Source organism: Dama dama, chromosome 15, assembly GCF_033118175.1.
Source record: "Dama dama isolate Ldn47 chromosome 15, ASM3311817v1, whole genome shotgun sequence".
Lineage (NCBI taxonomy): Eukaryota > Metazoa > Chordata > Mammalia > Artiodactyla > Cervidae > Dama > Dama dama.
The window spans coordinates 21,223,234-21,247,381 of record NC_083695.1 but is presented as its reverse complement, the minus strand read 5'-3'; the positions used below and the strand labels follow the sequence as shown (position 1 = coordinate 21,247,381).

Sequence of the window (24,148 nt, the reverse complement as noted above, 5' to 3'; positions counted from 1 at the left end):
GGCAGTGGGTTTTGGGTTATCCTAAGAAGTAAACAGAAACCAAACCTTAAAAAAAAATCCTTTAATGTGAATTTATTGAGTTATCAGAACAACCGCAAAAAATAAGTATTATCTTCACTTAACAGATGACCAATTAGAGGGTGAGCAGCCTGTCCAAAGTCACACATCAGACCCTGGGAGTCACTCCAGAGGCAGGCTTTCAGCGTTCATATAGCGTATTGTTTTTGTGTAGTTTTTTTTTAGGGATCCAACTGCTTATTTTTTATTCAGTTTTGAACTCTTTGTACCTTTGCTCAAAATCAGCATTCTTTATTAGAAATGGAGGTCCACTGTTGTGCCAATGGTTGCATTTGAAGCTGTACGGGTATTTTAAGAAGCTCCTTTATTTCCTACTTGTGGTTTCTCTAGTTTCACCTCTGTTTTCCCTGGAAAAAAGACGGATTGATGAAATTAAGACTTGTGAGCCTTTCTAGTGATCTCTGATGGCCATCAGCATTTTCAGTTAGGAAGGACAGCTCAAGAAACCTTAGCTCATTCAGGCCTTCCAGACTCAGAACTGCATGAACAATAAAACACAGTTTCATCTTAGGGACTTCTCTTACTTTGCTGATCAGTGTAGTTAAAAAAACCAAATGCTTCCAGATCTGTCTCTGCCCTAAATGAATATATTTTGGGCAGTCCCCTTGGTACTGATGCAGTAAGCAAGGTTATAGCCCAAGCTCAGAGCACGGACAGAACATATTCAACCAAGCGCCACCCAGATGCAAGTACATTTGGTTCCAATATAAACTGGAAACTTCTTGAAGAAATGGTCCCCTCCTTGCAATGCTCTACATTCTAGAACACTCTGAAGTCTCAGAAATTGGGAAAGGGCTGAGGTAGTAGTCAATTTAATTTGCCAAACTAGGGACAATCAGTTGGCAAATGGATATTTACTTTTGAAATTATATTTTTAATAATGGTATTTAAAGGCTTGAGATGTTTTCAATCATTCTACTGCAATATAATGGTTAATTTTAAGAGCTCTGTGAGTTTGATTTGTATTTAAGATTTTTACAATCTATATATAGGTTGGTCTTTAATAACCATTTATACATTGCTTCTTTTTATATAGGTCATGTATTCTCCCGGGAGAGTAACAAGATTAGAAATAACAAATACAGTACAGAATAAATTAAAGTGCTTCAAACTGCATTATATAATTTCAGAAAATTGGTTTCACACTGAAACATTTAAATAAGAAAACCAACTGATTTAAGGAGAAAAAAAAAAAAAAAACCCTAGTACATGCATTTGAATTGCTATTGTTTAGCAAATTTTACCCTCAGCAGTGTGGTGGTGGTCTGTGTTCACAAGGCTTCAGCAATGTGGCAGAGTTCATGTGGGTCAATATGGATAAAATCACTATTCTTCTTCTCTATTTTAAAATGTTGACTTCATTCTCCTTGAAGATGAATAACTTTACTAGTCAAAATGTCAAAGGAGTATTATAAAAGTAATTGTATTTTTATATATGGTTCTCCAAACTCTTATGTAAAAATGTTCTTATTACACACAGTGCAATAAATTCAGAGGTTGTTATGGGACAGGAGATAGAGAAATTGGGGCCAATACTTTTCTAATTAGTTAGGATAATAAGAAGTGGGGCTTGGTTTTCCTTGCTCAACTAAATGAAGGAGATCTGGTGCTCTAGAGAGTCTATGAATCCAGCCGGTTTTGTTTGTTTTGTGAAGTTTTAGTATCACTCTCCCGGTTCGGAGTCCTCAGGCCTTTTTCAATTTTTCTATTCGTGCATTAAAGGCCTCTTCCTGCATTTGCAGCTTTTCATTTATCTCAGTCTGTGAAGACAATCATAAAAAAGTGGTTATGATGGAGCTATCTTTTGCTGCACATTGTCTTTGTGGTTTTGACATACTATAGTGCCTAAAGACAGACATTATCCCTCACACACCTTCCTGTTTTGCAGACATAGCTGTGTTTCAGCCTGTAGTGATGTGATAACACTTTATCATATTTCTCTGCACATTCCCAATGTATAGCATGTCTGCTATGAACAGGAAGTGGTATTTGGACAGCATTTTTCACATAGGCTTGTGTTGGAAGATAGGCTAATTTGTCTGCATTTTCAGACAGACTTTACCAACAAGCGCCGAATCAGAGTAACTGCTCTAGGCCCAGTTACTGCAGTGTTGTTGGTTCTGCCGCCCCGCTGCAATGGATGTTTTTGTCTCCCATGTGATACATTCTAATTGGGATTCCAGAAAGCTTCTGTTGTGAAATCATAACACAAATAATCTCACAATTAGAATGATTCTCATAATTAAAGAGTATTTGCCACATATACAACTCTTGAAATTATGCCCTTTGTGATATAGTTTTGGTATAAAAAAGTAAGCAGCTGCTGGCAGGTTTTCGTGTTTGCTGTGGCTATGATAGCATTTAGCCTCTGGCAGTGATATTCTGTGGACTAACATTGCTACCTGTGCAATTCCAAAAATATTTTCACATTAGCTGAACATTTGTAGCCCTGGAAATGTCTTCCTTTTTTCATCATGGATTATAAACTTATGTATAGAGAAACCAGTGGCATGGTAAAACTGGGGCCTTTGTTTAGGTGATTTAAAATAGTCAACAAGCATATGAGGAATAGTTCATACACATAAATGTTAATAAGTAATTAGAAATGTAGAATTTTAATGCCTATGACCTAATTTAAGGTCATCAGGGTAACTATTTTAAAAAACATTTTAATTTATATAGAAGAAATTAAAAAAATCAAATACTGATTTTGGTCCAAATATAACTTCATTGTTATTTATTTATTTATAAGTGTAATTATAACAGCTAGTTTTGAAAGGTCCACCTGCTTGCCTTATCTGTTGAGATATTGTTTCACTTTCACAGTAAAGAGCAACTATTTCTGAAAAGATCACATTGGTGCCAATAATTCTAGGTTCTCGCACGAGTATGTCTTTTTTGGCTCAAGTTTTATCAAGTCCTGGGGTCAAGTCTGCCCTCTGGCTTTTCCTCTTTTCCTTTCTTGGTGCTAAGTGAAGGAGGCAATGAAGGATGAGCATGGCTATCCAGGTTACAAAAGAAATGTCTTATTTTTAGGAACCTATAATCCCCTCAGGCATAATTTTGGGAGAGCTGAAAGGAGGAAGGGTCTAGGAATGCGGAGACCTAGGGATTAGTTTAGCTCCGCAGCTTTGGGCAGGTCACTTAACCACCTTTAGTTCTCATCGAAAAATTAAGTAGTTTAAAATTAAGTATGTTAAATTTCATGTATGTTGGCTTTTAAATTCATAATTCCAAGTGTGTTAACTTTTAAATTCATAATTCTAACTCCCAATTCTGTGATATATTCACTGATGTTATACTATTTCATTATCATGATATTGTGCTATATTTTAAAAAAATATTACTTCTATTTCTTTATGGCAGGCTATATATTATATCATACAGGGCATGAAATAGTTTGAAGAAATGATTCTGTTACAGTTCCAAAGGATTGGGAAGCACTGGTCTAACTAGATAATTGACTCTTTGCACTTTCAATTAGATGTATTTTAGGTCCACCAATAATCTCATTTCTTTTTAACTAAGGAACTGACGTATTATTATCTTCCAGCTTCTGTTTCCCTTTCTCATCAGGGTTTTCACATTAACCTGGAGGTCTTTTTGGTATTTCACTGAGATAGAATTGACTGCCAGCAAGTGAGGGCTCTGGGGGAAAGGCTCCTGAAGGTCAGGAGCATGCCTGCTAGAGTTGTGCTGACTGAGGGACACATCTCAGATCTCCAGACCATGGTGATCAGTACTTTGGACACTGGACGACAAGATCCCCCATATGGTTGAGAACAGGTTGTCCTTGGTCTACAGTGTCTCCATGTTAATCCTCAGAACACTGATGACCAAATGTGCTATATACAAGCCCCAGGATAGGGTATGGTTCTATTGCCTTTTAGGAAAGAATGGAAAATCCATGACCTGGGTCTAACAGCCTCTCAGTGATCACTTCTTGACGTGATTTCCCACTCAGATTTTCTAACCTGGGAAGTTGACCTAAAAATACCTACAGTCCCAAGATGGCAAACTTCTCTTAAGGTTTTCACATTATTTTACTCTACTGCTTAAGATAGGGCCAACAGCCAACATTTAATGAAAGAATTTAGTGCTAGCATTCATATTTCTCTGAAATACGAATGCAAGAATTTAGTGCTAGCACTCATATTTCTCTGAAATATAATTCTTTAAATATATTAAAGTTTGCTCCATTGGGTATAATTTTTATTATATAACTCAGGGCCAAACTAATTTCATTTTAAATGTATCTTTAAAATTAAAATACCTAGGCTATATAAGCTTAAAATGTTTGCTCTATTCAGTATAATTTTAATTAACATCTCAGGGCCAAGATAACTTCATTCTTAATAAATTTCTGAAGCTATAAAGTGAGTCAATGGGAAAGTAAGTAGATTAACATAAAAAATTTAAGGATTCACACTATTTTCAGAAATTTCTGAATTACAGAAAGTGAAATATGCTTGTAACCACAATGGAGAATGAGCTCTGAGAAAAACTGTACTCAAAACATGAATACACTACTGCCTTTTCCTACAAAAATTATAATAGACTATGATTTTTACCATTTTATATTTTTGAGTATGATTTTTAGATAAAGAAGGAGAAAAAACTATTGGAAAATTTAAAATATCTTACAAATAATAATTCATTAAATGTTCCTACAGCAAGTCACTGGTTTATATGCACTGACCATTGATAAGTGGCTACCTTTGAACAGGGATGAGACAGTTTTAAGAGTGAAGAACACTGGAAGGCAGGTTTTAGAAGTGGAAAATAACTTAGCCATTTAAAACAGGGAGAAATTTAGGTAGGCAGAGAGTAATTACCCAACTTGGAATTTGACCAAGACACAACAGTAAACACTGAAAAAGTGCCACACCACTGGAGTATTAAAAACCAAAGTAGTCTGGTTGTGATATTAGAGGTTATGTGGTTTTTGTGGATAACACTGGAATTAGAACTAGAACCCAGTTCACAGCTCCCAATCAGGGTCTTTCATCAACTTCTGACCCTGGAAACCCTGGACCAATGACTTAATATTTCTGTTTCTCTCAGTTTTCAATTTACTTATTAGAGAAATGCCTGCCTAATTCAAATGGAGTTTACTAGGATTATTGAGAGAAAATATATAAAGGGGTTTGCTATCTTGAGACACTGTATAAATAAACATCATCAAGCCATTTTATTGAAAAACTGGCAATAATTTGGCTCAGGCTAATGTCCATGAATCTACTTAACATGGAAATGATCAAGGCACCTGAAAGATCTGCATCCCTTACCTCTGGTCTTTTCTATGCCTAATTCTCGACCAGATGGGGGATCTTGTCGTTCAGTGTCCAAAGTTCTTTCTATGCCTAATTACATTTAGATGAGCCAGCTAATGGACTTCCAGGCCCAGTAAGGATAGCTACAGGCCAGTGGGACAACACTTACACACAGAACCATCATATTCCTTCTGCTATAAGGGTAGTGATATAAATGCTACAGACTCTCAATATTAAAAAAATTTCAATGAATATTTAAAAAACATACTGCTCACTACATGGAACATGGCCTCAGTAAAGATGTTTTCAATCTTGAGGGCCTGCAAACAATTTTATTACTGTCTAGGGCCTTGGTGATAATTTCAGAGCCACAGGATCACAAAGGAGCCCAGGGCCATGATTATCCATAAACTATATTTAGATGAAATGTTATCAAATCTAGAGAGGAGGTATGTTTTGAACTCAGCTTAATTCAGCTGCACTCTGCCCGTCTACAGAGTAACCAGTTATTACATTCATGGGGTTGTTAACAGTAAAGCTTTGTGTAAAACATGTCCTTTCACTATTTCTGGTAAACACTAAACACCCCTTATTAAGCCGAGGACTTTGGCTGATTCTGTTGGCATCGAATTATTAAAATGTTCATGTAAATAGTACATTAACACTTGATGATTAAACAAGTAACAAGGTATGCTATTGCCAAGCTAATCTTTTATTCCCTCTAAATTGTTGATAATGCAGAGTGCTTTTTATATATCGTCTCATGTCCAAAAAAAAAACTGAATCTTTCCCTGAGATGCATTCATATTTTAAACATGCAGCATAATATCCTACTGGTTCATGTTTATTTCCATAAGAAATTATAAATCCTCTCAAAATATGCAAATGACTCTTAATCATTTTGCCTAGGAAATGATGCAAGCTTTTCTGTCAAGGTAGAAATGGTGTTTTTTTTGGACAGGAAAAAAATTAAGTATAAAGCTAGCCTACTGATTCATCATTGGCAGTTGCTACTGAGATGGCTGTTGTCATCACCATTTTCATGCAGCCATTGGTGTCAGTGGAAACACCATTAATATATAAATATATATATATACACATATATATATACACATATATATCCATGAGCTAGGCTTCCCTGGCAGCTCAGACGGTAAAGAATCTGCCTGCAATGTGGGAGACCTGGGTTCGATCCCTGGGCTGGGAAGATCCCCTGGAGAAGAGAAGGGCTACTCACTAAAGAGTTGGATAGGACTAAGCAACTTTCACTTTCACACATCCATTAGCTCTTACTGATCTATGAAAAGGAACAACCTATCTGAGAAGGAGTTCAAAGATAAGAAAGCCTCTCTTTAGGAATTTCATGGAAAGACTAAGCTAAGAATGATGGTCTGAGCTTTAGTGTTTACTGTTTACAAGTTTACTAATATTACTCCTTCATGAGCAGTCAGTCAGTGTGACTGGGCATGACATGTTTATCGGTCTTGATGCTGCATGATTCTGTAAACTGGTAACACACCACAAAATGTGCTATTAGTGAATTTATTTTGCGATCTTATTCTGAGTCTCAGATGACTCAACTGACAGTTATGTGGAGATGTTACATTGAGCTCCTCCATCATCAGCATCACTCTTGCTGGCAGAGTGTGGGTAGTGTTTACAGACATTAAGGTTGAGGTTGGCTAATTAACAAGTAATAAAGTAAGTAAGCACACTATCAAGGTTGAGTACCTGAATGCTGATTAAAATGTCATCTGTGACTTGGTCCAGCACCGATTTTATCTCTTCAATGGTGAAACCAACTAACAGATCAGTTTCTGAAGTATCGGCTTCTGGCTGGGACTCTTCAGGGCCTTGTTCTTGATTCAACCCCTAGAATATTAAATGTAAACAACTCTCAAGTAATTTCTGGAGCCTTTACTGATTTATGTGTAACCTCAGACTTCTCTTGGCTGCTTTCCTATCAGAAATGATGTCAATCTAGGTGGATTTTGATTTGATGCTTTCCTGCATTTTCATTATTCATGAGCATCATGACAGGTCAGTAAGCGGCACTTTTACCTACTTAGAGAAAATGAAGGTAGAGATTGGGGAAGGTGGAGCAGAAAATATTAAAATTGCTGAATCACCCTCAGTTGGCTCACCTGTGAATCAATGCCAAAAGAAACATTTATATTTAACTAGGAAAGATCGGAAGGAAAATAGAAGTGCATTTGGTTCTTTTTCTCCTACTAGAGAATATCATACTGAGACACAGTGAAGTAAGAGACAAAAGGAAACATACCTTTATTTCCATATCCAATGGTGGAGGTGGCTCTATGAATGTTGAGTAAATATCAAATGAGATTCCTTCTTCTAGAGGATCAGGGAAAGGGTGATCTGCTGGATTCACAACCTCTATCAATTGCTAGAGGGGAAGAGAAGAGCTGTATTATGACAAAAGCTCTGGTGAGTAACCACAATTTCAGCCAATATACATAAAGTTCCAAGTCTATTATTTTTTAAGTGCCATTGACTCTGAATTCTTGTGCTCTGATAATTAGCATTTTCCTTCCCCCACTGTCTTATTTTTCTATACTATGTAGTTTAGGAATTCATTTTATACTGCCTTGATCTTGAATTGTTCCATGGGTCGGTGTTCCCTTCCTCCTGCCTACAAGTTCTCTGGAGGCAGAGACCATGTTTTAGGTTCTCTGTGCATCTTCTGCAGTTCTGGCAGAGGGTTTGATCTTAAAACACGCGATGACAGCCTGGTGGTGATTGATACTACTGGGTAGAGTCTAGCTGTTCTTGCAGACAATGGTGAAATGGCCATGAGAACTTGGTGATGAGGATAATAAAGGTTCTAAAGGTTAATGTACAAAGTTAGCATAGAGTAACTTAGAAAGATGTGCAAAGTCAAGCAAAAATACTGAGGGCAAGGCAAGATGTCACTGAAAGCATTTAACAATTCTGTGGCAAGATAGTGCTAATCAGAGAAGGGTGATGGGTGGTCAACAGTGGAAATGAAGAAACAAGTCAAAGAAGTGTCCATCTCACCATGCCTTGAGAGAGAGAGCAGAGATGAGGGTACTGATGACATTAAACATCTGATGCATCTCAGTGGTTCCACTTGCTTTGATTTCATGTTTAAAAGGCAACATTCTGATCATAATCTGACTTCTCATCCCAGTTGTTCTACAGACATGACTCAGTTCTACAGTTGAGTGCTCTGATCTTCATGCCTATTACATTCCTCATTGTAAATCAATAAACCCATGTTCCAATTTATTCAGTAAGGTCCTAGGAGCTTGTTTTTATGGCTCTGAGATGAAGCTACCCACTGTATGCTGACAAAGTCTTAAGACTATGAGTTTTGGGACTTCCCTCAAGGCCCAGTGGTTGAGAATATGCCTTTTAAGGCAGCGGATGCTACTTTGATCCCTGGTCAGGGAACTAAGATCCCGTGTGTGTGTAGTGTGTGTGTGTGCGTGTGTGTATAAGCACACACACGAGTTGTGTCTGACTCTTTGTGAGTCCATTGACTGTAGCCCACCAGACTTCTCTGTTCATGAAATTTTCCAGACAAGAATACTGGAGCAGGTTGCCATTTCCTACTCCAGGGGATGTTCCCAACCCAAGTATCGAACCCTTATGTCTTGAGTCTCCTGCATTTGCAGGTGGATTTTTTGCCACGGTGCCTGCCACCTGGGAAGCCCAAGATCCTACGTGCTTAAGGGCAACTAAGCCCGTGTGCCACAACTACTGAACCCGTGTACTCTGGAACGTGCTCATGACAACTAGAGAGAAGACTGAGTGTTGCAACTAAGACCAGATGCAGACAAAAATTAAAAAAAATAAGTGCTTACAAGTTTTAAGACAATAATCTAGAAATGCCAAAACACCAAATAATTACTATCCCATGGGGCCTGGAAAAACCCTGAAATCATAATATTCATTTCTAACTGTTCCACATATTATAATACTTCATCTTTTACATACTAATACTTATGATTTAACCCACTCCAGTACTCTTGCCTGGAAAATCCCATGGACGGAGGAGCCTGGTTAGGCTGCAGTCCATGGGGTCGCTAAGAGTCGGACACGACTGAGCGACTTCACTTTCACTTTTCACTTTCATGCATTGGAGAAGGAAATGGCAACCCACTCCAGTGTTCTTGCCTGGAGAATCCCAGGGACAGGGGAGCTTGGTGAATTGCCGTCTATGGGGTCACACAGAGTCGGACACGACTGAAGTGACTTAGCAGCAGCAACTTTTAATTTAGATAGGTTTTGGAATGAACTGAAGGCTAGGTTATTGCCTGGTCATACCAATATGTTTTGCCTTGAATTTGTATTACTAATTTTAATTTGATCTTATAGGAAGTTGCTGCTTGGTATAAATATATATAAGGCCTGAAGTGTTATAACTTTATAGTCAAGGCAATTTGGAAATCAAGAGATTAAATGATTGGCTTAAGGTCAAATAATTACTTGGTGACAGGGCTAGGAGTTAAGCCCTGGTGTGCTGATTTTGTGGCCTATGCCGTTTTCAGTAAACTGTAATATGTCCTCATGTTGCCACATTTGGCAGTTGCTGATATTATTAAGCCCTTAATCTTTATTCTGTTAGATGACATCATTCCAGATTATTCATCCTAAATTGACCAAGATGACTAAATGTTAATAAAAATAGAAGATCGAAAAAGCTGTATCAGAATAATCTTTCTGTCTCTTCACATTAGGAAAATATTCTTTTTTCCTAAATGGGACATCCAAGCATTTTCATCTCCTCACAAAATTATTTGTACATTTTTTCAGCATGCTTGCTTTTTTATCCTCCTACACTTTACATTGCACTTTATTTTACTAAGCTAGAAAAGTGAAATAGTTAAATATATTTTAGTGTCTTCTGAAACATTATAGATAAAATAAATAAGCTGTATATAGGAATCCTGAGACAAGGGAAGATAATGAGGTATTTACTTGGTTGACTAAAGGAGACTAAATTCACTAAAGCTGACTTTAATATAGGGTGAATCTAGAAATTTGAGGGGAGTGGTAGTGAGTTAGACATTGAAAAAAGAAGATAGAAAGGAATTGACTGGTATTTATTTGATTTACCACAGGCACTGAGAAAGTAAGCAGGAGATAACCTGCAAGGTACAAGTATTTTCTTTTAATGAAGGAGAATTTTATCTTGTTGCTTTTGCCATATCTGTCTTGCTGGTATAGTTTTCCATACACAGGCTAAGCCTTTCTGCTAATTTTCTTTACCTTTGGTGGAAGTCATCAATAGCTCACATCTCCAACCTGGTAGTAGAGAATTCTACCGTCTGCCCACCTGTATCCTTTCTTCCAACAAATTTAATACTTCCAACATTTAAATACTTAGAGCAAACAGATATTTGTGCTCACAGATCTTATTTTATTCCTTAAATCCCGTGTGGTCTGGATTTCTTTATAAAGTTTATCTGAACTGCTTGCCAACTCCAACTCCTCTGTTTTGCTAGTCTTTGGCACTGGTGCGTGTGTGTGCATGTGTGCATGTGTGTGTGTACTGGGCACCCACTTTGAAACTTGGAACTCCTTAGTTCCACATCATCGTTTCTTTGGTGGGGTGAAGCTCCTATTTATCCCAAGAACCTGAACCTCTGACTCAGAACTAGGCTTTCTTTTCCTTGATTTTTGAGTGTAGCTCATACAGCTATTCATTTATTTGATTCATGTACAATAACTGGCAGTGAGGATTTCTTTACTTCAGGGTGTTTTGCATACTATCAATGAACCAAACCACAGCTATGTTTTTCTTTCACAAAGGGTCTATATTTGGTTATGTTAGTAAGATACTATAAGGGAGAGAAATGTCCCAATTTCAGATGAGGGTAAATGTAAAGTCATTTCATTAGTAATACGAAAGTACATTTTCAAATATATAGCTTGAAATAAACATAGTGCCCAGAAGCATCATAGTGATTTTTTTCCCCATTAAGTAGCCTTTTTAGAAAACAAGTTTAAGGAAAATTAGAATCAATAATTGTGGTGAGAGCACAGAGCCAGCAAATATGTTTAAATGAAACCGTCTGATGCAATACTTTCTTTAAAAAATACAATTAGGCCTTTGTATTTTTTTTTTTTAACAAAACCTCATGTTTTACAACATCACTGGTTCTGTAAAAAAATCTATTTAAAACAGAAAGACATGGTCAGCTTTATTAAGTTAGATTTTCTGAAAGAACGTTATAATTTCCTCAAGTCTATGAATAGCTGAAGCAAATTAAACTAGTTTTATAACTATTTTATATATTCCTGTAGAACTGTAATTGTCTCATATTTTTTCCCTCAAAAGTATAATACGTTACCTCTTAAATCTGAAAAATAAAAACAGAAAAGGGATAAAGTATGTTTATAAAAAAATAGTCCTATTTGGTACTCTGGTTTAGCAACCCCCTCTTTTAGTCTAAAAGAGAATAGCACCCATAATCTTCAGATCAGAAAACAAAGAGAAAGACTTTAAGTGATTTGCCTGAGGCCTAATGCTGGGATTAAAAATCAGGAGTTTCTGATTATACACGTACATCATTTGACCAAATGATTGGCTTTGCCTGACTTTCAAATACCCCCTAAATATTACTTTGAATGTAAAGCAATAAATGTGTTTCTTTTGCCATTTTTGAATGCTTGCACACAAATGGATATAATAAAAACAATCATGTTGTTCCATGTGAATGCCATTTATATTTTTTCTGATAATGAGCAGGCCATTTGAACTAAGGTGAGTACATTAAAAGCTCTAATAAAGAAGAGAATAGATTTCTAAATAGAATAATGAACTGTTATGTGAACATACAATAAATAACATCTACAGATGTGGTCGCTAGAAAATTTGTTTTGCATAACTTACCAGTATACATTTCCCCCAGATGTTATCTGTTACATGAAAATTAACTTAAGTTGGCTATAGTGTTCATTAAGTGCACACTGCATTAGTGTTATTTAAGATGGTTTATAATCTGAGTTTAGTTGAATTGTGCCATGGTATTTAAAGAATATCAAGTAAATGGCTTTTGGCATAATTTATACTCATAAGTACAAAATTTCATCACCAAACATTATGCAGCTTTAAAAACATCCAAGATCTTTACTTACAAGCCAAATGAAATCACTAGAAGTCGTTTAAGAATTTACATATTCAGTATGAAATGGACATTTACTACAGGAATAAATAATAGGGATTTTCAACCTCCTGGAACTCAGGACAGGGTCAGTTTAGGTCTAAAAAATACTTACAGGAATTAAAATCTGCTTCTAGATATTTCTGTGTTTGAGAAGTATAAAGATCTTATCTGAAAATTGTGTTACTTCATGTTTTCTTTTTCTACTTTATGTGTTAACATTATTGGTAGCATTAACTCCAGTTTGTATTAACTCTAGTTTATTGTTTTTGTTACTTGTTTTCTTATTTTTGTTGTTTGTTTTTGCTTACTGTTTATTTAGTATAGTTTTTCTTTGGAAAAACCATAGGTGATTTGTCACTAGTATTTGTATCACTGAAATCCATGATTAAGATGGCAATTATTAAATTCAGTTAAGTTAGTCAAAATATTAAAAATGCCATTGAAATGACAATTTTCTATTGTTCTGAGTGGCAAAAAACAAGAAAAATTCATTAAACTCTTTTTGAGCTACAGACACAAAAAAACTGATATGCTTCAGAGAGACATTTTTTGGAATTGTCAGATGATGGCATCATAGGTAAACCAGAGTTTACTACAAAATGTCAAAGTTTCAAAAAGAAAACTTCATGGTAAACTTCCCCAATACTAAGGAAAAAAGGCACAAGAAGTCCTATAATGTTTTAACTATTTTCTCCTCTTGAGAAAAAGCATTACTCATTTGCAAGTCTAATTAAGACATATTGTGTCATTCTGGAAAATTTTAACACAAATTGTAACTCATTGCCCACAATATACAACACATAAAATACCAACACATGAATGCCACCTGCAAAACACAATCAACTCTGGTAATGTCATACTGAGGCCATAAATTTAAAATGAAAAGAGAGGAAATTCAAAAGCTGAGATTATCGGAGAAACTTTAATTAATCCATTTCTAAAGTGTTTTTCTTTTGTGTTCAGGCCATTATAAATTTCTTAATAGACCCTATAAATGTAGAATATCAATTCTGCTAGGAGTCCTCCTCCCCAGTTGCATTTTTGACTTGGAAGTAAATTCGCAAATGCAGCACATTAATTTTCTTTCCTATGCTTAATATGCAGTATTTACATTTTGAAAAGGTTCAAAATGTTGCCAGGCTTCTGCAGGGTATGAATAGACATCTAATAGCAACTTCTATTTTTATCCACAGCATACTGGTAGTTTGAACATTTATAACTTAATAGAGCTCCGAGACCATCAGATTCACATGCTAATCACCTAAACAGTGAACGGTAACACAGTACAACAAGTTAGGACAGGAAATGAAGACTACCCAGTTCAGCTAAAGCTGCAAGGAGGAATTTAAATTGGCAGGCACCAGTAAACCAATTCGCAATCTGGCTAGGACACTCCAGTTAACACCTTGTGCCCACTTTATTTATATCTCTTGATTTGATCTTGTTTAACTTGGGCTTAAATTTTTTTTTAAGTTAGATAGTTAAAGAAATTGATTCCAGGGTATTTTAGACATCTTTAGTATTTCTAAGTGTACTTCTGTTTAAGGCCAACCCTCTAATTTGAAAAGAAATCTGAGTACCCCTATCTTAAAGACCTCAGACAACAAAATACTCTCTAATGAATTTGAAAAAGAGTACCTTCTTATACTGTGAAGGCAATCTAAGAGGAAAAGATGTTTTGATCTGGCTCTGGTACAAACACTTCCTGAGGGATAGAACAGTCCTTCAGATACTCAGATATTTTCTAAAGATGGCAATAATCTGGAAGATACAGAACTGAATTATAGGTTTTAGACTTGGTTCTATTCCTAATTGTGTGATGCTAAGAAATCCCTAGGCCTCAGTTTATTTATCTGTAAAAGGAAGATAATGATAATTGCTACCTGGCTAATTGTTTCAAGGCACAAATTAGATAATGTTGGTGAAAATGTTGGGAGTTCTTCAAAGGGAAACTGTTATTAAACCTGAAGGTGTATTATATTACTATCATTTATAATTACTGTTATTATGGAAAGGATCATCTTTCTCATGCCAGCACTGGAAGACAGATTAGAGTAGCCATGATGGGGATACTAGTCTATGCTATTTCTATATTTAATTGGAACATCACCCAAGCAATCCAATTAACTCAGAAGAATTTGTTAATGATGACATCCCATCACCCTGTTTCCATATAGTCTCAATTTTTAAAATACCAAACATATATCCAATGCCCTTTTATTTGATGAATTCCTTGGACCCACCAACAACTTCTCTTTTGGGACTTAGACAGCATGACACAATTAGGTCGGTATGTGGCTTGGTCAGGACTATGGCAAATCACCTTATTTAGAAAAGGAGAGTGTTTATGTTCAACTTTCAGAATTAGAAAATCTGCTTCTTTCCCCCACCCCCAATTTATCACTCTGTTTATTTTTCATTTTCCAGTATCCAATGTGGCTTGTTGTTTCTCAGATTGAGTTCAATTAAAAAGATTTCCTTTAACAAATTTTGTCAAAAGCAGAGTTAGGGCAAACTTTCAACATGTCTTTCTTGTGAAAATCAAAATACCAGAGCTCTTACAAATACGAAGTTCAACACTGTACTTCTGACTCTTGAATTGTCCTTATTGTGCAATTTCCTCAGGGTGAGAGACTGAAAATATGGTTAGTACCATTACAAATAATTAGAAAAAAACTAATTCTTTTCAAAAATATCTTTTAGAAGCCACTCACAGTGTATCTGTTTAGCTTACTAAGTTATACTCTAAAAAGCATATCATTGAACTCACTGCAAACTATTTCAAACAGCCCTGATGGTGGGTGAATTTTTGTTTGGTTTCATCTAGTATGTTCTATTTAAATTTGAGGTTTCTAGTACTTAAAAATGAGGAAATACTATAAATTACCTCTTGTTTTAAGAATTAGGAAATTAAGTATCAGTTAGTCAGAATAAGATGAGTTATGCAATTATCTTTTTGGAGAGCCTATTCTGAAATATGAAATATAAATTTAAAATTTTGATTTTATAAATGTTGCACTTTAATTATATCTTATGATAGCTTATATGAAGATAAAGCTATTTCATGGCTTTTATACTTGAAAATATTCCTTTTGAACAAGTATCTATAATTTGCAGACATTATGACAGACTACACATCATAATGGTTAGGAGAGAAACTACAATGGAAGAATCCGAAGTCTTTGGTTCTAGACTTTGTCTCTTCATGGACTTTCTGTTATTTTCCCAGTTTAAGCTATCTGAGTAAAAGGAGGCTAAAACTATTTGGAGAAAGCTACATATGCAATTTACTTAACTTCAAAGTATATGGATTGAGCTACACTTCAGTCCCAAAGTCATCAGCTGGAAGAAAAAGAAAATCTTTAAAACTATATTGAAATTTATTTTATTTAGAAATATAAAGCTTTTTTGGGCTAAACTAGAATGTTTGTAAGTGCTATGAAATCTTTACAAAAGTCAACAGAATATTATTATTCCTGACCTCTTAGGCCCAAGTGTCTATTTTAAGTAATCTGACATTAAAAATGTGCTGACAAATATAGATTAAAAAACAACACAGGAAGTTGTAAATCAGTTGGTAACCCTTAGCATCAAGGAAATAAGAGACCATGAAAATATACTCATTTACTTTAGTCAGCCTCAATCTTAATTTTTAACTTAAGAAAATTTGCAGAAGGCATAAAGTTTATATTTTGGATATTTTATTCTTAGTTTATATGTTTCTTTTTTCTCCAGTGGGCTCACAAATTATTACAAGGAAACATGTTGTCATAGTTATAAATACTTCTCTCTCTGCTTCGCTCCCACCCCCTCCCTCCCCCTCCTTTTTAAAAATCTCAACTAATTCTTTAACTGTATTAGGCACTCTTTGGTCAGCAGGGCAGGATTTTCTTGCTTCAGAGGAAGTTGCTGTTGATTATTCTTATGTGCCTGGCATTCTAGAAACATGGCTCTTTCAGGAAGCACCCAAGCCCTTCCTTCCATGCAGGGCAGCCGCTTATTATGTACATGGGACAATTATTGTTTCAAGGACCTAAGAAGAGGCATGTCTTCCCTTGCAAGGAACAGCTCTAGGTATCATAAAGTTTCGAGACTTTTCATGGAATCTGAATTCTTTGAAATTAACTACAAAACTGACTCTGTGGACAAACAGCAAGAGATTTTATCAAAAAGACCTTTTACCTATAAGTAATAAATCACTCTAGTTTAGTTAAAAAACTGAAGTAACAGCAACTCTGAAAAAATTTGTTGTTGTTCAGTGGCTCAGTTGGGTCTGACTCTGCAAGCCCATGGACTGTAGCACGCCAGGCTTCCCTGTCTTTCACCATCTGAAAAATTTAGGTGGTATCCTTATTCCACATTTGAATGTTTTAGAAATTTGGATTTTTTTCCCCCTTAAATGTGCAGTGGGAGTCCTAGGTTGGCTCTGCCATTCAGTAGAGAGTATGTCTGAGATGTGGTTTCTTTATTTGTAAAATTAGGGGGTTGAACTAGGTCATCTCTAGTCCAGTTACAGATGTTCTATCCTATGTTACTAAATTTCAAGTGGTTTTTTCTCTATTTATACAAGACTCACAGCCGCCAGCCTATACAGAGCCTCAGATTCAATATTTTTATGTCATGATGTAGAGGAATATTTGGATTACACACTTAGTGCTTACTGGAATAGACAGGCTGCGGCTTGTTCATTTATTTCTACTTATTTATTTTCTCCAAACCAGCTCCTCCTCCATTTGCTTTATCTCTTGATGGCATCACCAGCTTTTTGGTTGTCAGACTCAAAACCCGGAGGTTGTCTTTAGTACTTAACTCTCCCTTGTCCCTGATATTAAATCAGTCATAAAGCATGTTGGGGGCACTTCAGTGATGTCTGCCAGATCCACTCCCTTCTTTTACACGACAATGCCCATTGGGAAGGCTTCAAATCCAAATTCCCGCCTTATAGATCTTGAGTACCTCCAGCCATACTGGGGTACCCGGCTTGCACAAAATACGTACAGTGCCTAGCACACAGTGTTGCTGATGTTCAGTCACTTAGTCATGTCCGACTCTTTGCGACACCATGGACTGCAGCATACCAGGCTTTCCTGTCTCCTGGAGTTTGCTCAAACTCATGTCCATTGAAGCAGTGACACCTTTCAATCATCTCATCCTCTGTTGACCCCTTCCCCTCCTGCCCTCAATCTTTCCCAGCATCAGGGTCTTTTCCAATGAGTTGGCTCCTGCAACAGGTGGCCAAAATATTGTAGCTGTAGCTTCAGCATCAGTCCTTTCAATGAATATTCAGGACTGATTTCCTTTAGGATTGACTAGTTTGATCTTCTTGCAGACCAAGGGATTCTCAAGAGTCTTCTCCAGCACCACAGTTTGAGGGGTGCTCAATAAATATTTTTTCATATGAAAAATAAAAGCATAAATGGAGGTGCTTTCCCAACCAGTGTCTTGCCTGGGAGGGTATTTCTCCCTCATCCCTGCCAGCTGATATTCCATTTGGCCTTCCAGGCTAGCTCAAATCACCTCAGTGACCTTTTTCTTGTGCTTCAGAATATTGCCTGCTCCTCTTGATAGTACTTGCTACATTGTGCCTTGAGTTACAACCATGGATGAGTGATCTCCCACCACTTTGTGGAAACTTCGTGAGGGTAGGAACCATGTCTCTGGGACCCCAGTTCAGGTTTCTGTACACAGGAGTTATTCATTAGGTGTTGAGTCTTCCATTACGGTAACCATCCATTAAAACATTTTCAGGGATGCCAGTCTGTTTGATCAGTTTTGATTCAGTTTAAAAAGTTTGTCCTGAAAAATGATACCACTTGGACAAGCAGATCTAATGGTTCACTGTTACATCAGTGCAATGCCTGTATTTCTCAGTTATGAATGAAGTTTAGAGTATTCATTTGATTTGTACAATGAAAACAGCTTTTCAAAGACTTGACTTTATTGCTTAAACTGACTAATAGTTATCAGTCAGTATAGTTTAAAGTTCTAAAGAATTCCTCAGAGATACTGTTCTCCCTACAGTTTTGGATGGGAGTAACATCAAAAAATTGCTAGACTTTCTGTTGCCTGACTCTGGGGGCCATGATTCACATTGCTCTCCATGGGTTGTCCACTGGCAGCCCCCAACCCCAAAAACAATTTGAATGGTACCCACTGGAGTTGTGCCAGTGCTCACCGTGACCAGCCGCTTTCATTTATAGGGAAACTTGCTCTAAGCTAGGCATTAGAAATGACATTATAGAAAGCATATTACAAATACTAGGCCCTTCAATTCATACCATGATGTGAAGAGAGGTTTTACTGATCCCAATTTTGGAGGAAGAACCTAAAGTTCAAAGAGGTTAAGTAACTTGATCAAGGTCACACAGCTGGAGTATGTGGAATTTCCTCAGAACTTTAACCCTGATCTATTTGACTCCAAAGTCCATTTACCCAATCCTTAGGGGCAAGTGAAACCCCTCTGCTTCTTTATGGATCCCCTAAAATCTTTCTCTCTGGTTCATGATCTTTCTCTTGAGTTTATAATGAGAAACTAGAGGTTCAGAAAAGTAAATGATATATGCACACTATTTAAATATCTGAAAATATAACTTCTCAGGGAATTTCAGAAAGAGAATTTGTTCACTGGTTCCTCACAGCACCGCAGGGCATTATTTCAGAATAAGCTAACAAAAGTAAGGCATGGAGGACTGAATTTGTTTTTAAAGATGGCAAGATATAAAAAGCATTCAGTTTATAAAGTAATCTGAGAACATACTTAAATTCATCTGTGTAAACAGGAAAGTCTATGAGCATCAGTTTGCTTTTGGTGGCTAAAACTGCATGTTCCTGTTCAAATAGCAATTTATCCTATTTGTTGTAATTGTAATTACTGTTTTCATTGGAATCACAGGTTTGTTTGTTTTTTTTTTTTTTCTAGGAACAGGCATGCAGGAAAACAACCAATAACCTAGATAGTTAAAAAAACACATTGAGAAATGGGTATGGTATTGTGAACAAATCTCTTGTGATTATTCTTCCACTGTGCGCTGTAATGTACTTTAAATCCATTTCCATATTTTTAATTAACATTTGGTTCCAAAAAACTTTCTGGAGGCCATTTAAATCACAAATGGGAGAAAAAACAAATTTGCTTTATCAGAAAATTGACTATAGACTATTTGGTGGCTTTTATTATTTTTACATTTTAATGATTAAAATTAAATGTAGCCCCATGACTCACAACAGAAGACAGTGAAATAATTTTCATGACTGATATAATTTTAAAGTCAACCTGGGTGAATAAGATATTAGGTCTGCTGTGGACGAGTTTCATTGTCTGTCCTGTGGCTCTGGTTTCTGATCAGTTCCAACCATTTCGTGAAAAGACTTAGACAGCTGTGCCGAGTTACTCTTCTAGTACCAACCCAGTGGTGCTTTGGCTTCATCTCAACAGCTGTCCTATTGGGACTATGGTGTTGCTTCGGTCCTGTGGATTTTAGACACCTATTTTCATAGTCTGAGTCACTCATTTCTTTGAGTGGGAAACAGAGAATGCACACATTTTTAAAATTCTCTGCACCAAAAAACCTGTATCATCTGCTGCTTCATTCAAACCCTGTCACTGTCACAAGGGAAGGCGTAACTGCAGCGCTCTGAGGACGCTTACTCACCCACGGTCCTCTGGCAAGGGCCACTATCCTCATTTAGAGCACAGGGATGTTAGGTACCCACCACATGGGTTTTTTGTGAGGATTAAATCAATGTGTTTAAGGCACTGACAGAGTGCCTGGCATGTAGGAAGAGCTTAAAAGTGTGAAGCTTGTTCTTATTTTTAGATTTTCATGTCACATATTTATGTCTACAATAAACAAAATCTACACAAAGCTCTGTGAGGGTAGGGATTTGGTCTGTTTTGTTGTTTTGTTCCCTACTTTACTGCCTGGCAGGTGGCTGATAAATAGTGGGACAGTAATAAATATTTATTGAATAATTGAATGCAGGAAATCATTGTGGTCTCATTTGGTCAGTAAATTATTCTATTACTGGTTTCCCCCTGTTATATAGTCTGTTGATATAGGGGGTGCCAAATTTTATGAATTTTTTTTTCTGTATCTCTCCCCTGCCCTCCCACTATGACCTGTAACTCAGGCTGCTCCTCATCATGGTTGTCCAGTCCAGTTCCCTGACTTTACATTTTCCTCAAATCTAATGGTTAGATTCTTCCAGGGGGTGTCCATGGAGTTTTGCAAAAGGAATAGATTGTGGCGATGAGACCAGAATATTAGAATGAGTGTAGTCTGTTCCCTGATGAGGAAATTATTCAGGCCAGGAAAACCCTTGAAGGATCGTTCTGGTTTTCACACTTGTATGAACACAGCCTTGGTATGAGGGGTTGCTAATGAAGCTGGAGAATCTGGCCCAGCATGTTAATTTACTTGATTCAGGGAACTTCCTGGTATTTATAAATGAACTCTGTACATCAGACAACTGATATTTAGATAAGAAAATTGGAAAACAGCGCACGCTGTAAATATAGTGCTTCAGTGGATTGTAATACAAATTGATTCTAGCAAAGCTAATGTCATTTAAGCAATCAAAAACAAGCAAGGACAATGAGTTACTGTTTCAAAATTCTTCTGTTAGATATGAGAAAGCAGAACTAAACCCATAATAATAAGTAAGGCACACTGCAAAACTAAGTCATAGTATTAATTGAGTTAATCTAATTATTCAGTCTACAACTGGACCTTAACAGATTTGGGATTGGACTATCATTGAAAATATAAGTCCACTGATTATCATCATTACCCTAGGAAAGATGAAGGTTTTATTTCTGAAGGATTTGGAGTTCAGGTCATGTGGTGAAGAACAGATAGAGCATCAAAATGTTATGAAAAGACATATTCTATTTCTGTAGCTTCTGTTTGTATTTGAAACATTTTATTCTCTTTCAGCTCAGCAGTGATGGTAAATACTAAGAAATGACTGGGAAGATAAGATTTTATAGTAATTCTTTATTCCTAAAAAATACCATTTCTTTACAGTTTATTTTGTTATAATCATTTGTTTACTTATTTATAAATAATTTTAATTTGGTTTGGATACAGAAATATAGCATTGTAACTAACTTATCCTTTGTCAGATCAATTTTTCTACTGGTAGATCAAAAGATATTTTATTACTTTAATGAGAATTTTAAAATAGTGTTTGCTGTTATATCTCTGAACTTCACCATCTCACTAGCATCTGTCAGCTTTAATCACCTACAAAAACTACCTTATGAAGATTACCTTATCAGAAAAAGTGTCATCTTGTGAGCTTAGGTGTGAGAATTGCAAAATAAAGCTGAGCTACACTAACAACTGCTGTGCTAATTTATTGTAAATTATGTTTTTTTGTTTGCAGAGATAAGACATGAGAAGTGTTTCTATTTAAATTCATTTCCTATTATTTTAACATAAATAACAAATAGCTCAACAACAACAAAAGAACATAGAATATTCCTTAAATGGTTCTAGTGACAGTGAAATTTATTTTCTAAGTTATTGGTACCAGTCATGTCACTCCATTTTAGGTGCAGGATCAGACAGCACAATTAAGACAAAATATGGATGCTTAGAATGCTAAATGGAAATTGCCAATTGTCATGTGAAGAGTGATGATAGGATATGAACTGGAAATAATTGCATAGCAAGCTGGTCTACAACAAAGCTTTAATTCACTGGGCTGACACTGTAAACTCATAATGTGTCGACCTGGCACCAGTCACGATAGATTATGGCTGTTCAGAACACATAAGCATGTCCCTTTTAAGAGTATTGTGGGAACTGTAGTTCAGATGACTCCAGAAAAAACACTGCAATGGTTTTACACAAGCTGGTTCTTTAAGAAATGAAAAAAATCATGATGAGTGGTTATATTATTAAAATTCAGAACTAGGTGGCAATGAATCACATGAAGTTATCACCTTTAAATCATCAGACAGTATAAACTGGGTCCTATAAAGTACCATAAGTCTCAATGCATTTTTAACAAGATGAACTTCTTATATAAACAAGATTTTATTATTATATTTATTATTATTATTATATTAAAACTAGAGTGGAGTTTAGTGCTCATAAAAGTGAAGGGCTAATGCTGCTAGCTTGAGCCAGAAAAAGTATAGGCCTATATTTGGAGACTGCTTTATGTAGCTCTGCCAATAAATTGTGACCTATTCTTGTTCTTATGAGTCAATGCCAAACATGGAAACTTGTATGATTCTTTTAAAAATGCATTAGTGGATAAGCATGTGGTAAGAGGACCCCAGGTCTATTTTTTAACCTAAACTGGAATTTGAACTCTAGACTGGAGAACTACTTGCAAGTCAACCCAATTATTTCATACTCCCAACACCTTAAAAAAAACACATTGTAATTATTCAAAGAAAATAGAGTGGAAATACCATTTAAGAGAAAAATAAAAAGCCATTTTGCTGGCTTTGCTCTGATTTTCTTCTAGTAAGCTTTATGCTGTACCAGATTGCATTTAAAAGAAGAGTTTTTCCTCTTGTATAAGATTCAGATTTCAGTTAAATTCAATTGATCATTCCATCCAGGCAGCCCCATCACAGGCAGGATTTCTGCTCTTATAGGAGTTAGTCTGGAGGTGGAATTAGAAGGCAGGGGATACAAATACCTGTATAATCAATTATAACAATAAATGAAAATGACTACCGTTAGGTTAGAAGAGAGGACTACTGGGCTAGTCCCACTTTATTTAGCTGACGACTGAATGACTGAGTGATGTGCCAGTTAAAGACAAGAACAGAGAAGGGAAGGGAAGGGCAAGGTAGAGTATGTGGGTGAATACTGTGTCAGCTGGTTACTCTCATTATAATCACCCAAAGTCAGAGGAATAAGTGGCATTAAATAACTTGCATATGGAAACATGTTAAAATAAATTTGTCTCTTGAAGAAGTTGAGCATAGTTGTTAATTACTGATAAATATTACTCTAATTATAAAGAAGAACAGAACAAATACTATTATTGGTTGATGATTATTTTTTGCTTTAAATGTTTACAGTTGAAGGGACACAGATAGATCTCCGGGCACAGATTATGAAAAACACATTTGATAGCTAAATATAAAAATCCAAATATTAATAACTACTGACATTTATGTAGTCCTTTCCTCCCAAAGCCCTTGACAAACATTAATGACTATATATACACAAGAATAGCACTAAAATGCTGCTGCTCTTGCAAATGACTAGATACTAATCCAAGACAAAAGTAGCAAATGGTTGATTTACTTAAATATAGGTCTGTAGACTAAAGGTGTGCATTTAGAAACACAAGACCACATTTCAAAATGTTTACCATATTTTATTTCAACATTATTGAATTACTGGGCTTTTTAAACTCCATTCTCTTATTAAGACACTTAAAGTGTTTGTATTTTTTCTTAGATGTTGGTTTATGATTGTTGTACAGCAGTGAATACCAGGGTTGATGGCATCTCCTTTCTAAAGACATCAGCTCGGACTCTTCAGTGCCTCCTAGCATGAGGAGGGCTGATGTGCCAGTGAAACACAGGACTGCCTCCTACTGAAAGACTAGTTTTGTTTCATCGCCAACCAAGATTGTTACTAGTTACATGAGAAAAACTATCTGGCT

The 24,148-nt window shown here is 36.1% G+C and overlaps 1 protein-coding gene across 5 annotated transcripts in view; it reads right to left on the bottom strand.

Moving 5' to 3' along the window:
• Positions 1-63: 63 nt before the first annotated feature.
• CABCOCO1 (ciliary associated calcium binding coiled-coil 1) overlaps positions 64-24,148 on the bottom strand; it is a 171,695-nt gene continuing 147,610 nt past the window's right edge. For 2 of the 5 annotated variants that reach the window (XM_061161600.1, XM_061161603.1), the window contains 3 exons: positions 7,636-7,758; positions 7,083-7,223; positions 64-1,838 (listed from right to left, as the gene is read on the bottom strand). In XM_061161600.1, coding sequence (XP_061017583.1) covers positions 1,764-1,838; positions 7,083-7,223; positions 7,636-7,758 — 339 coding nt within the window. In that variant the 3' untranslated portion in view covers positions 64-1,763. Of the gene's footprint in view, positions 1,839-7,082; positions 7,224-7,635; positions 7,759-24,148 lie in introns of those variants that run through there. The other 3 variants (XM_061161601.1, XM_061161602.1, XR_009696062.1) reach the window with 3 other exon arrangements.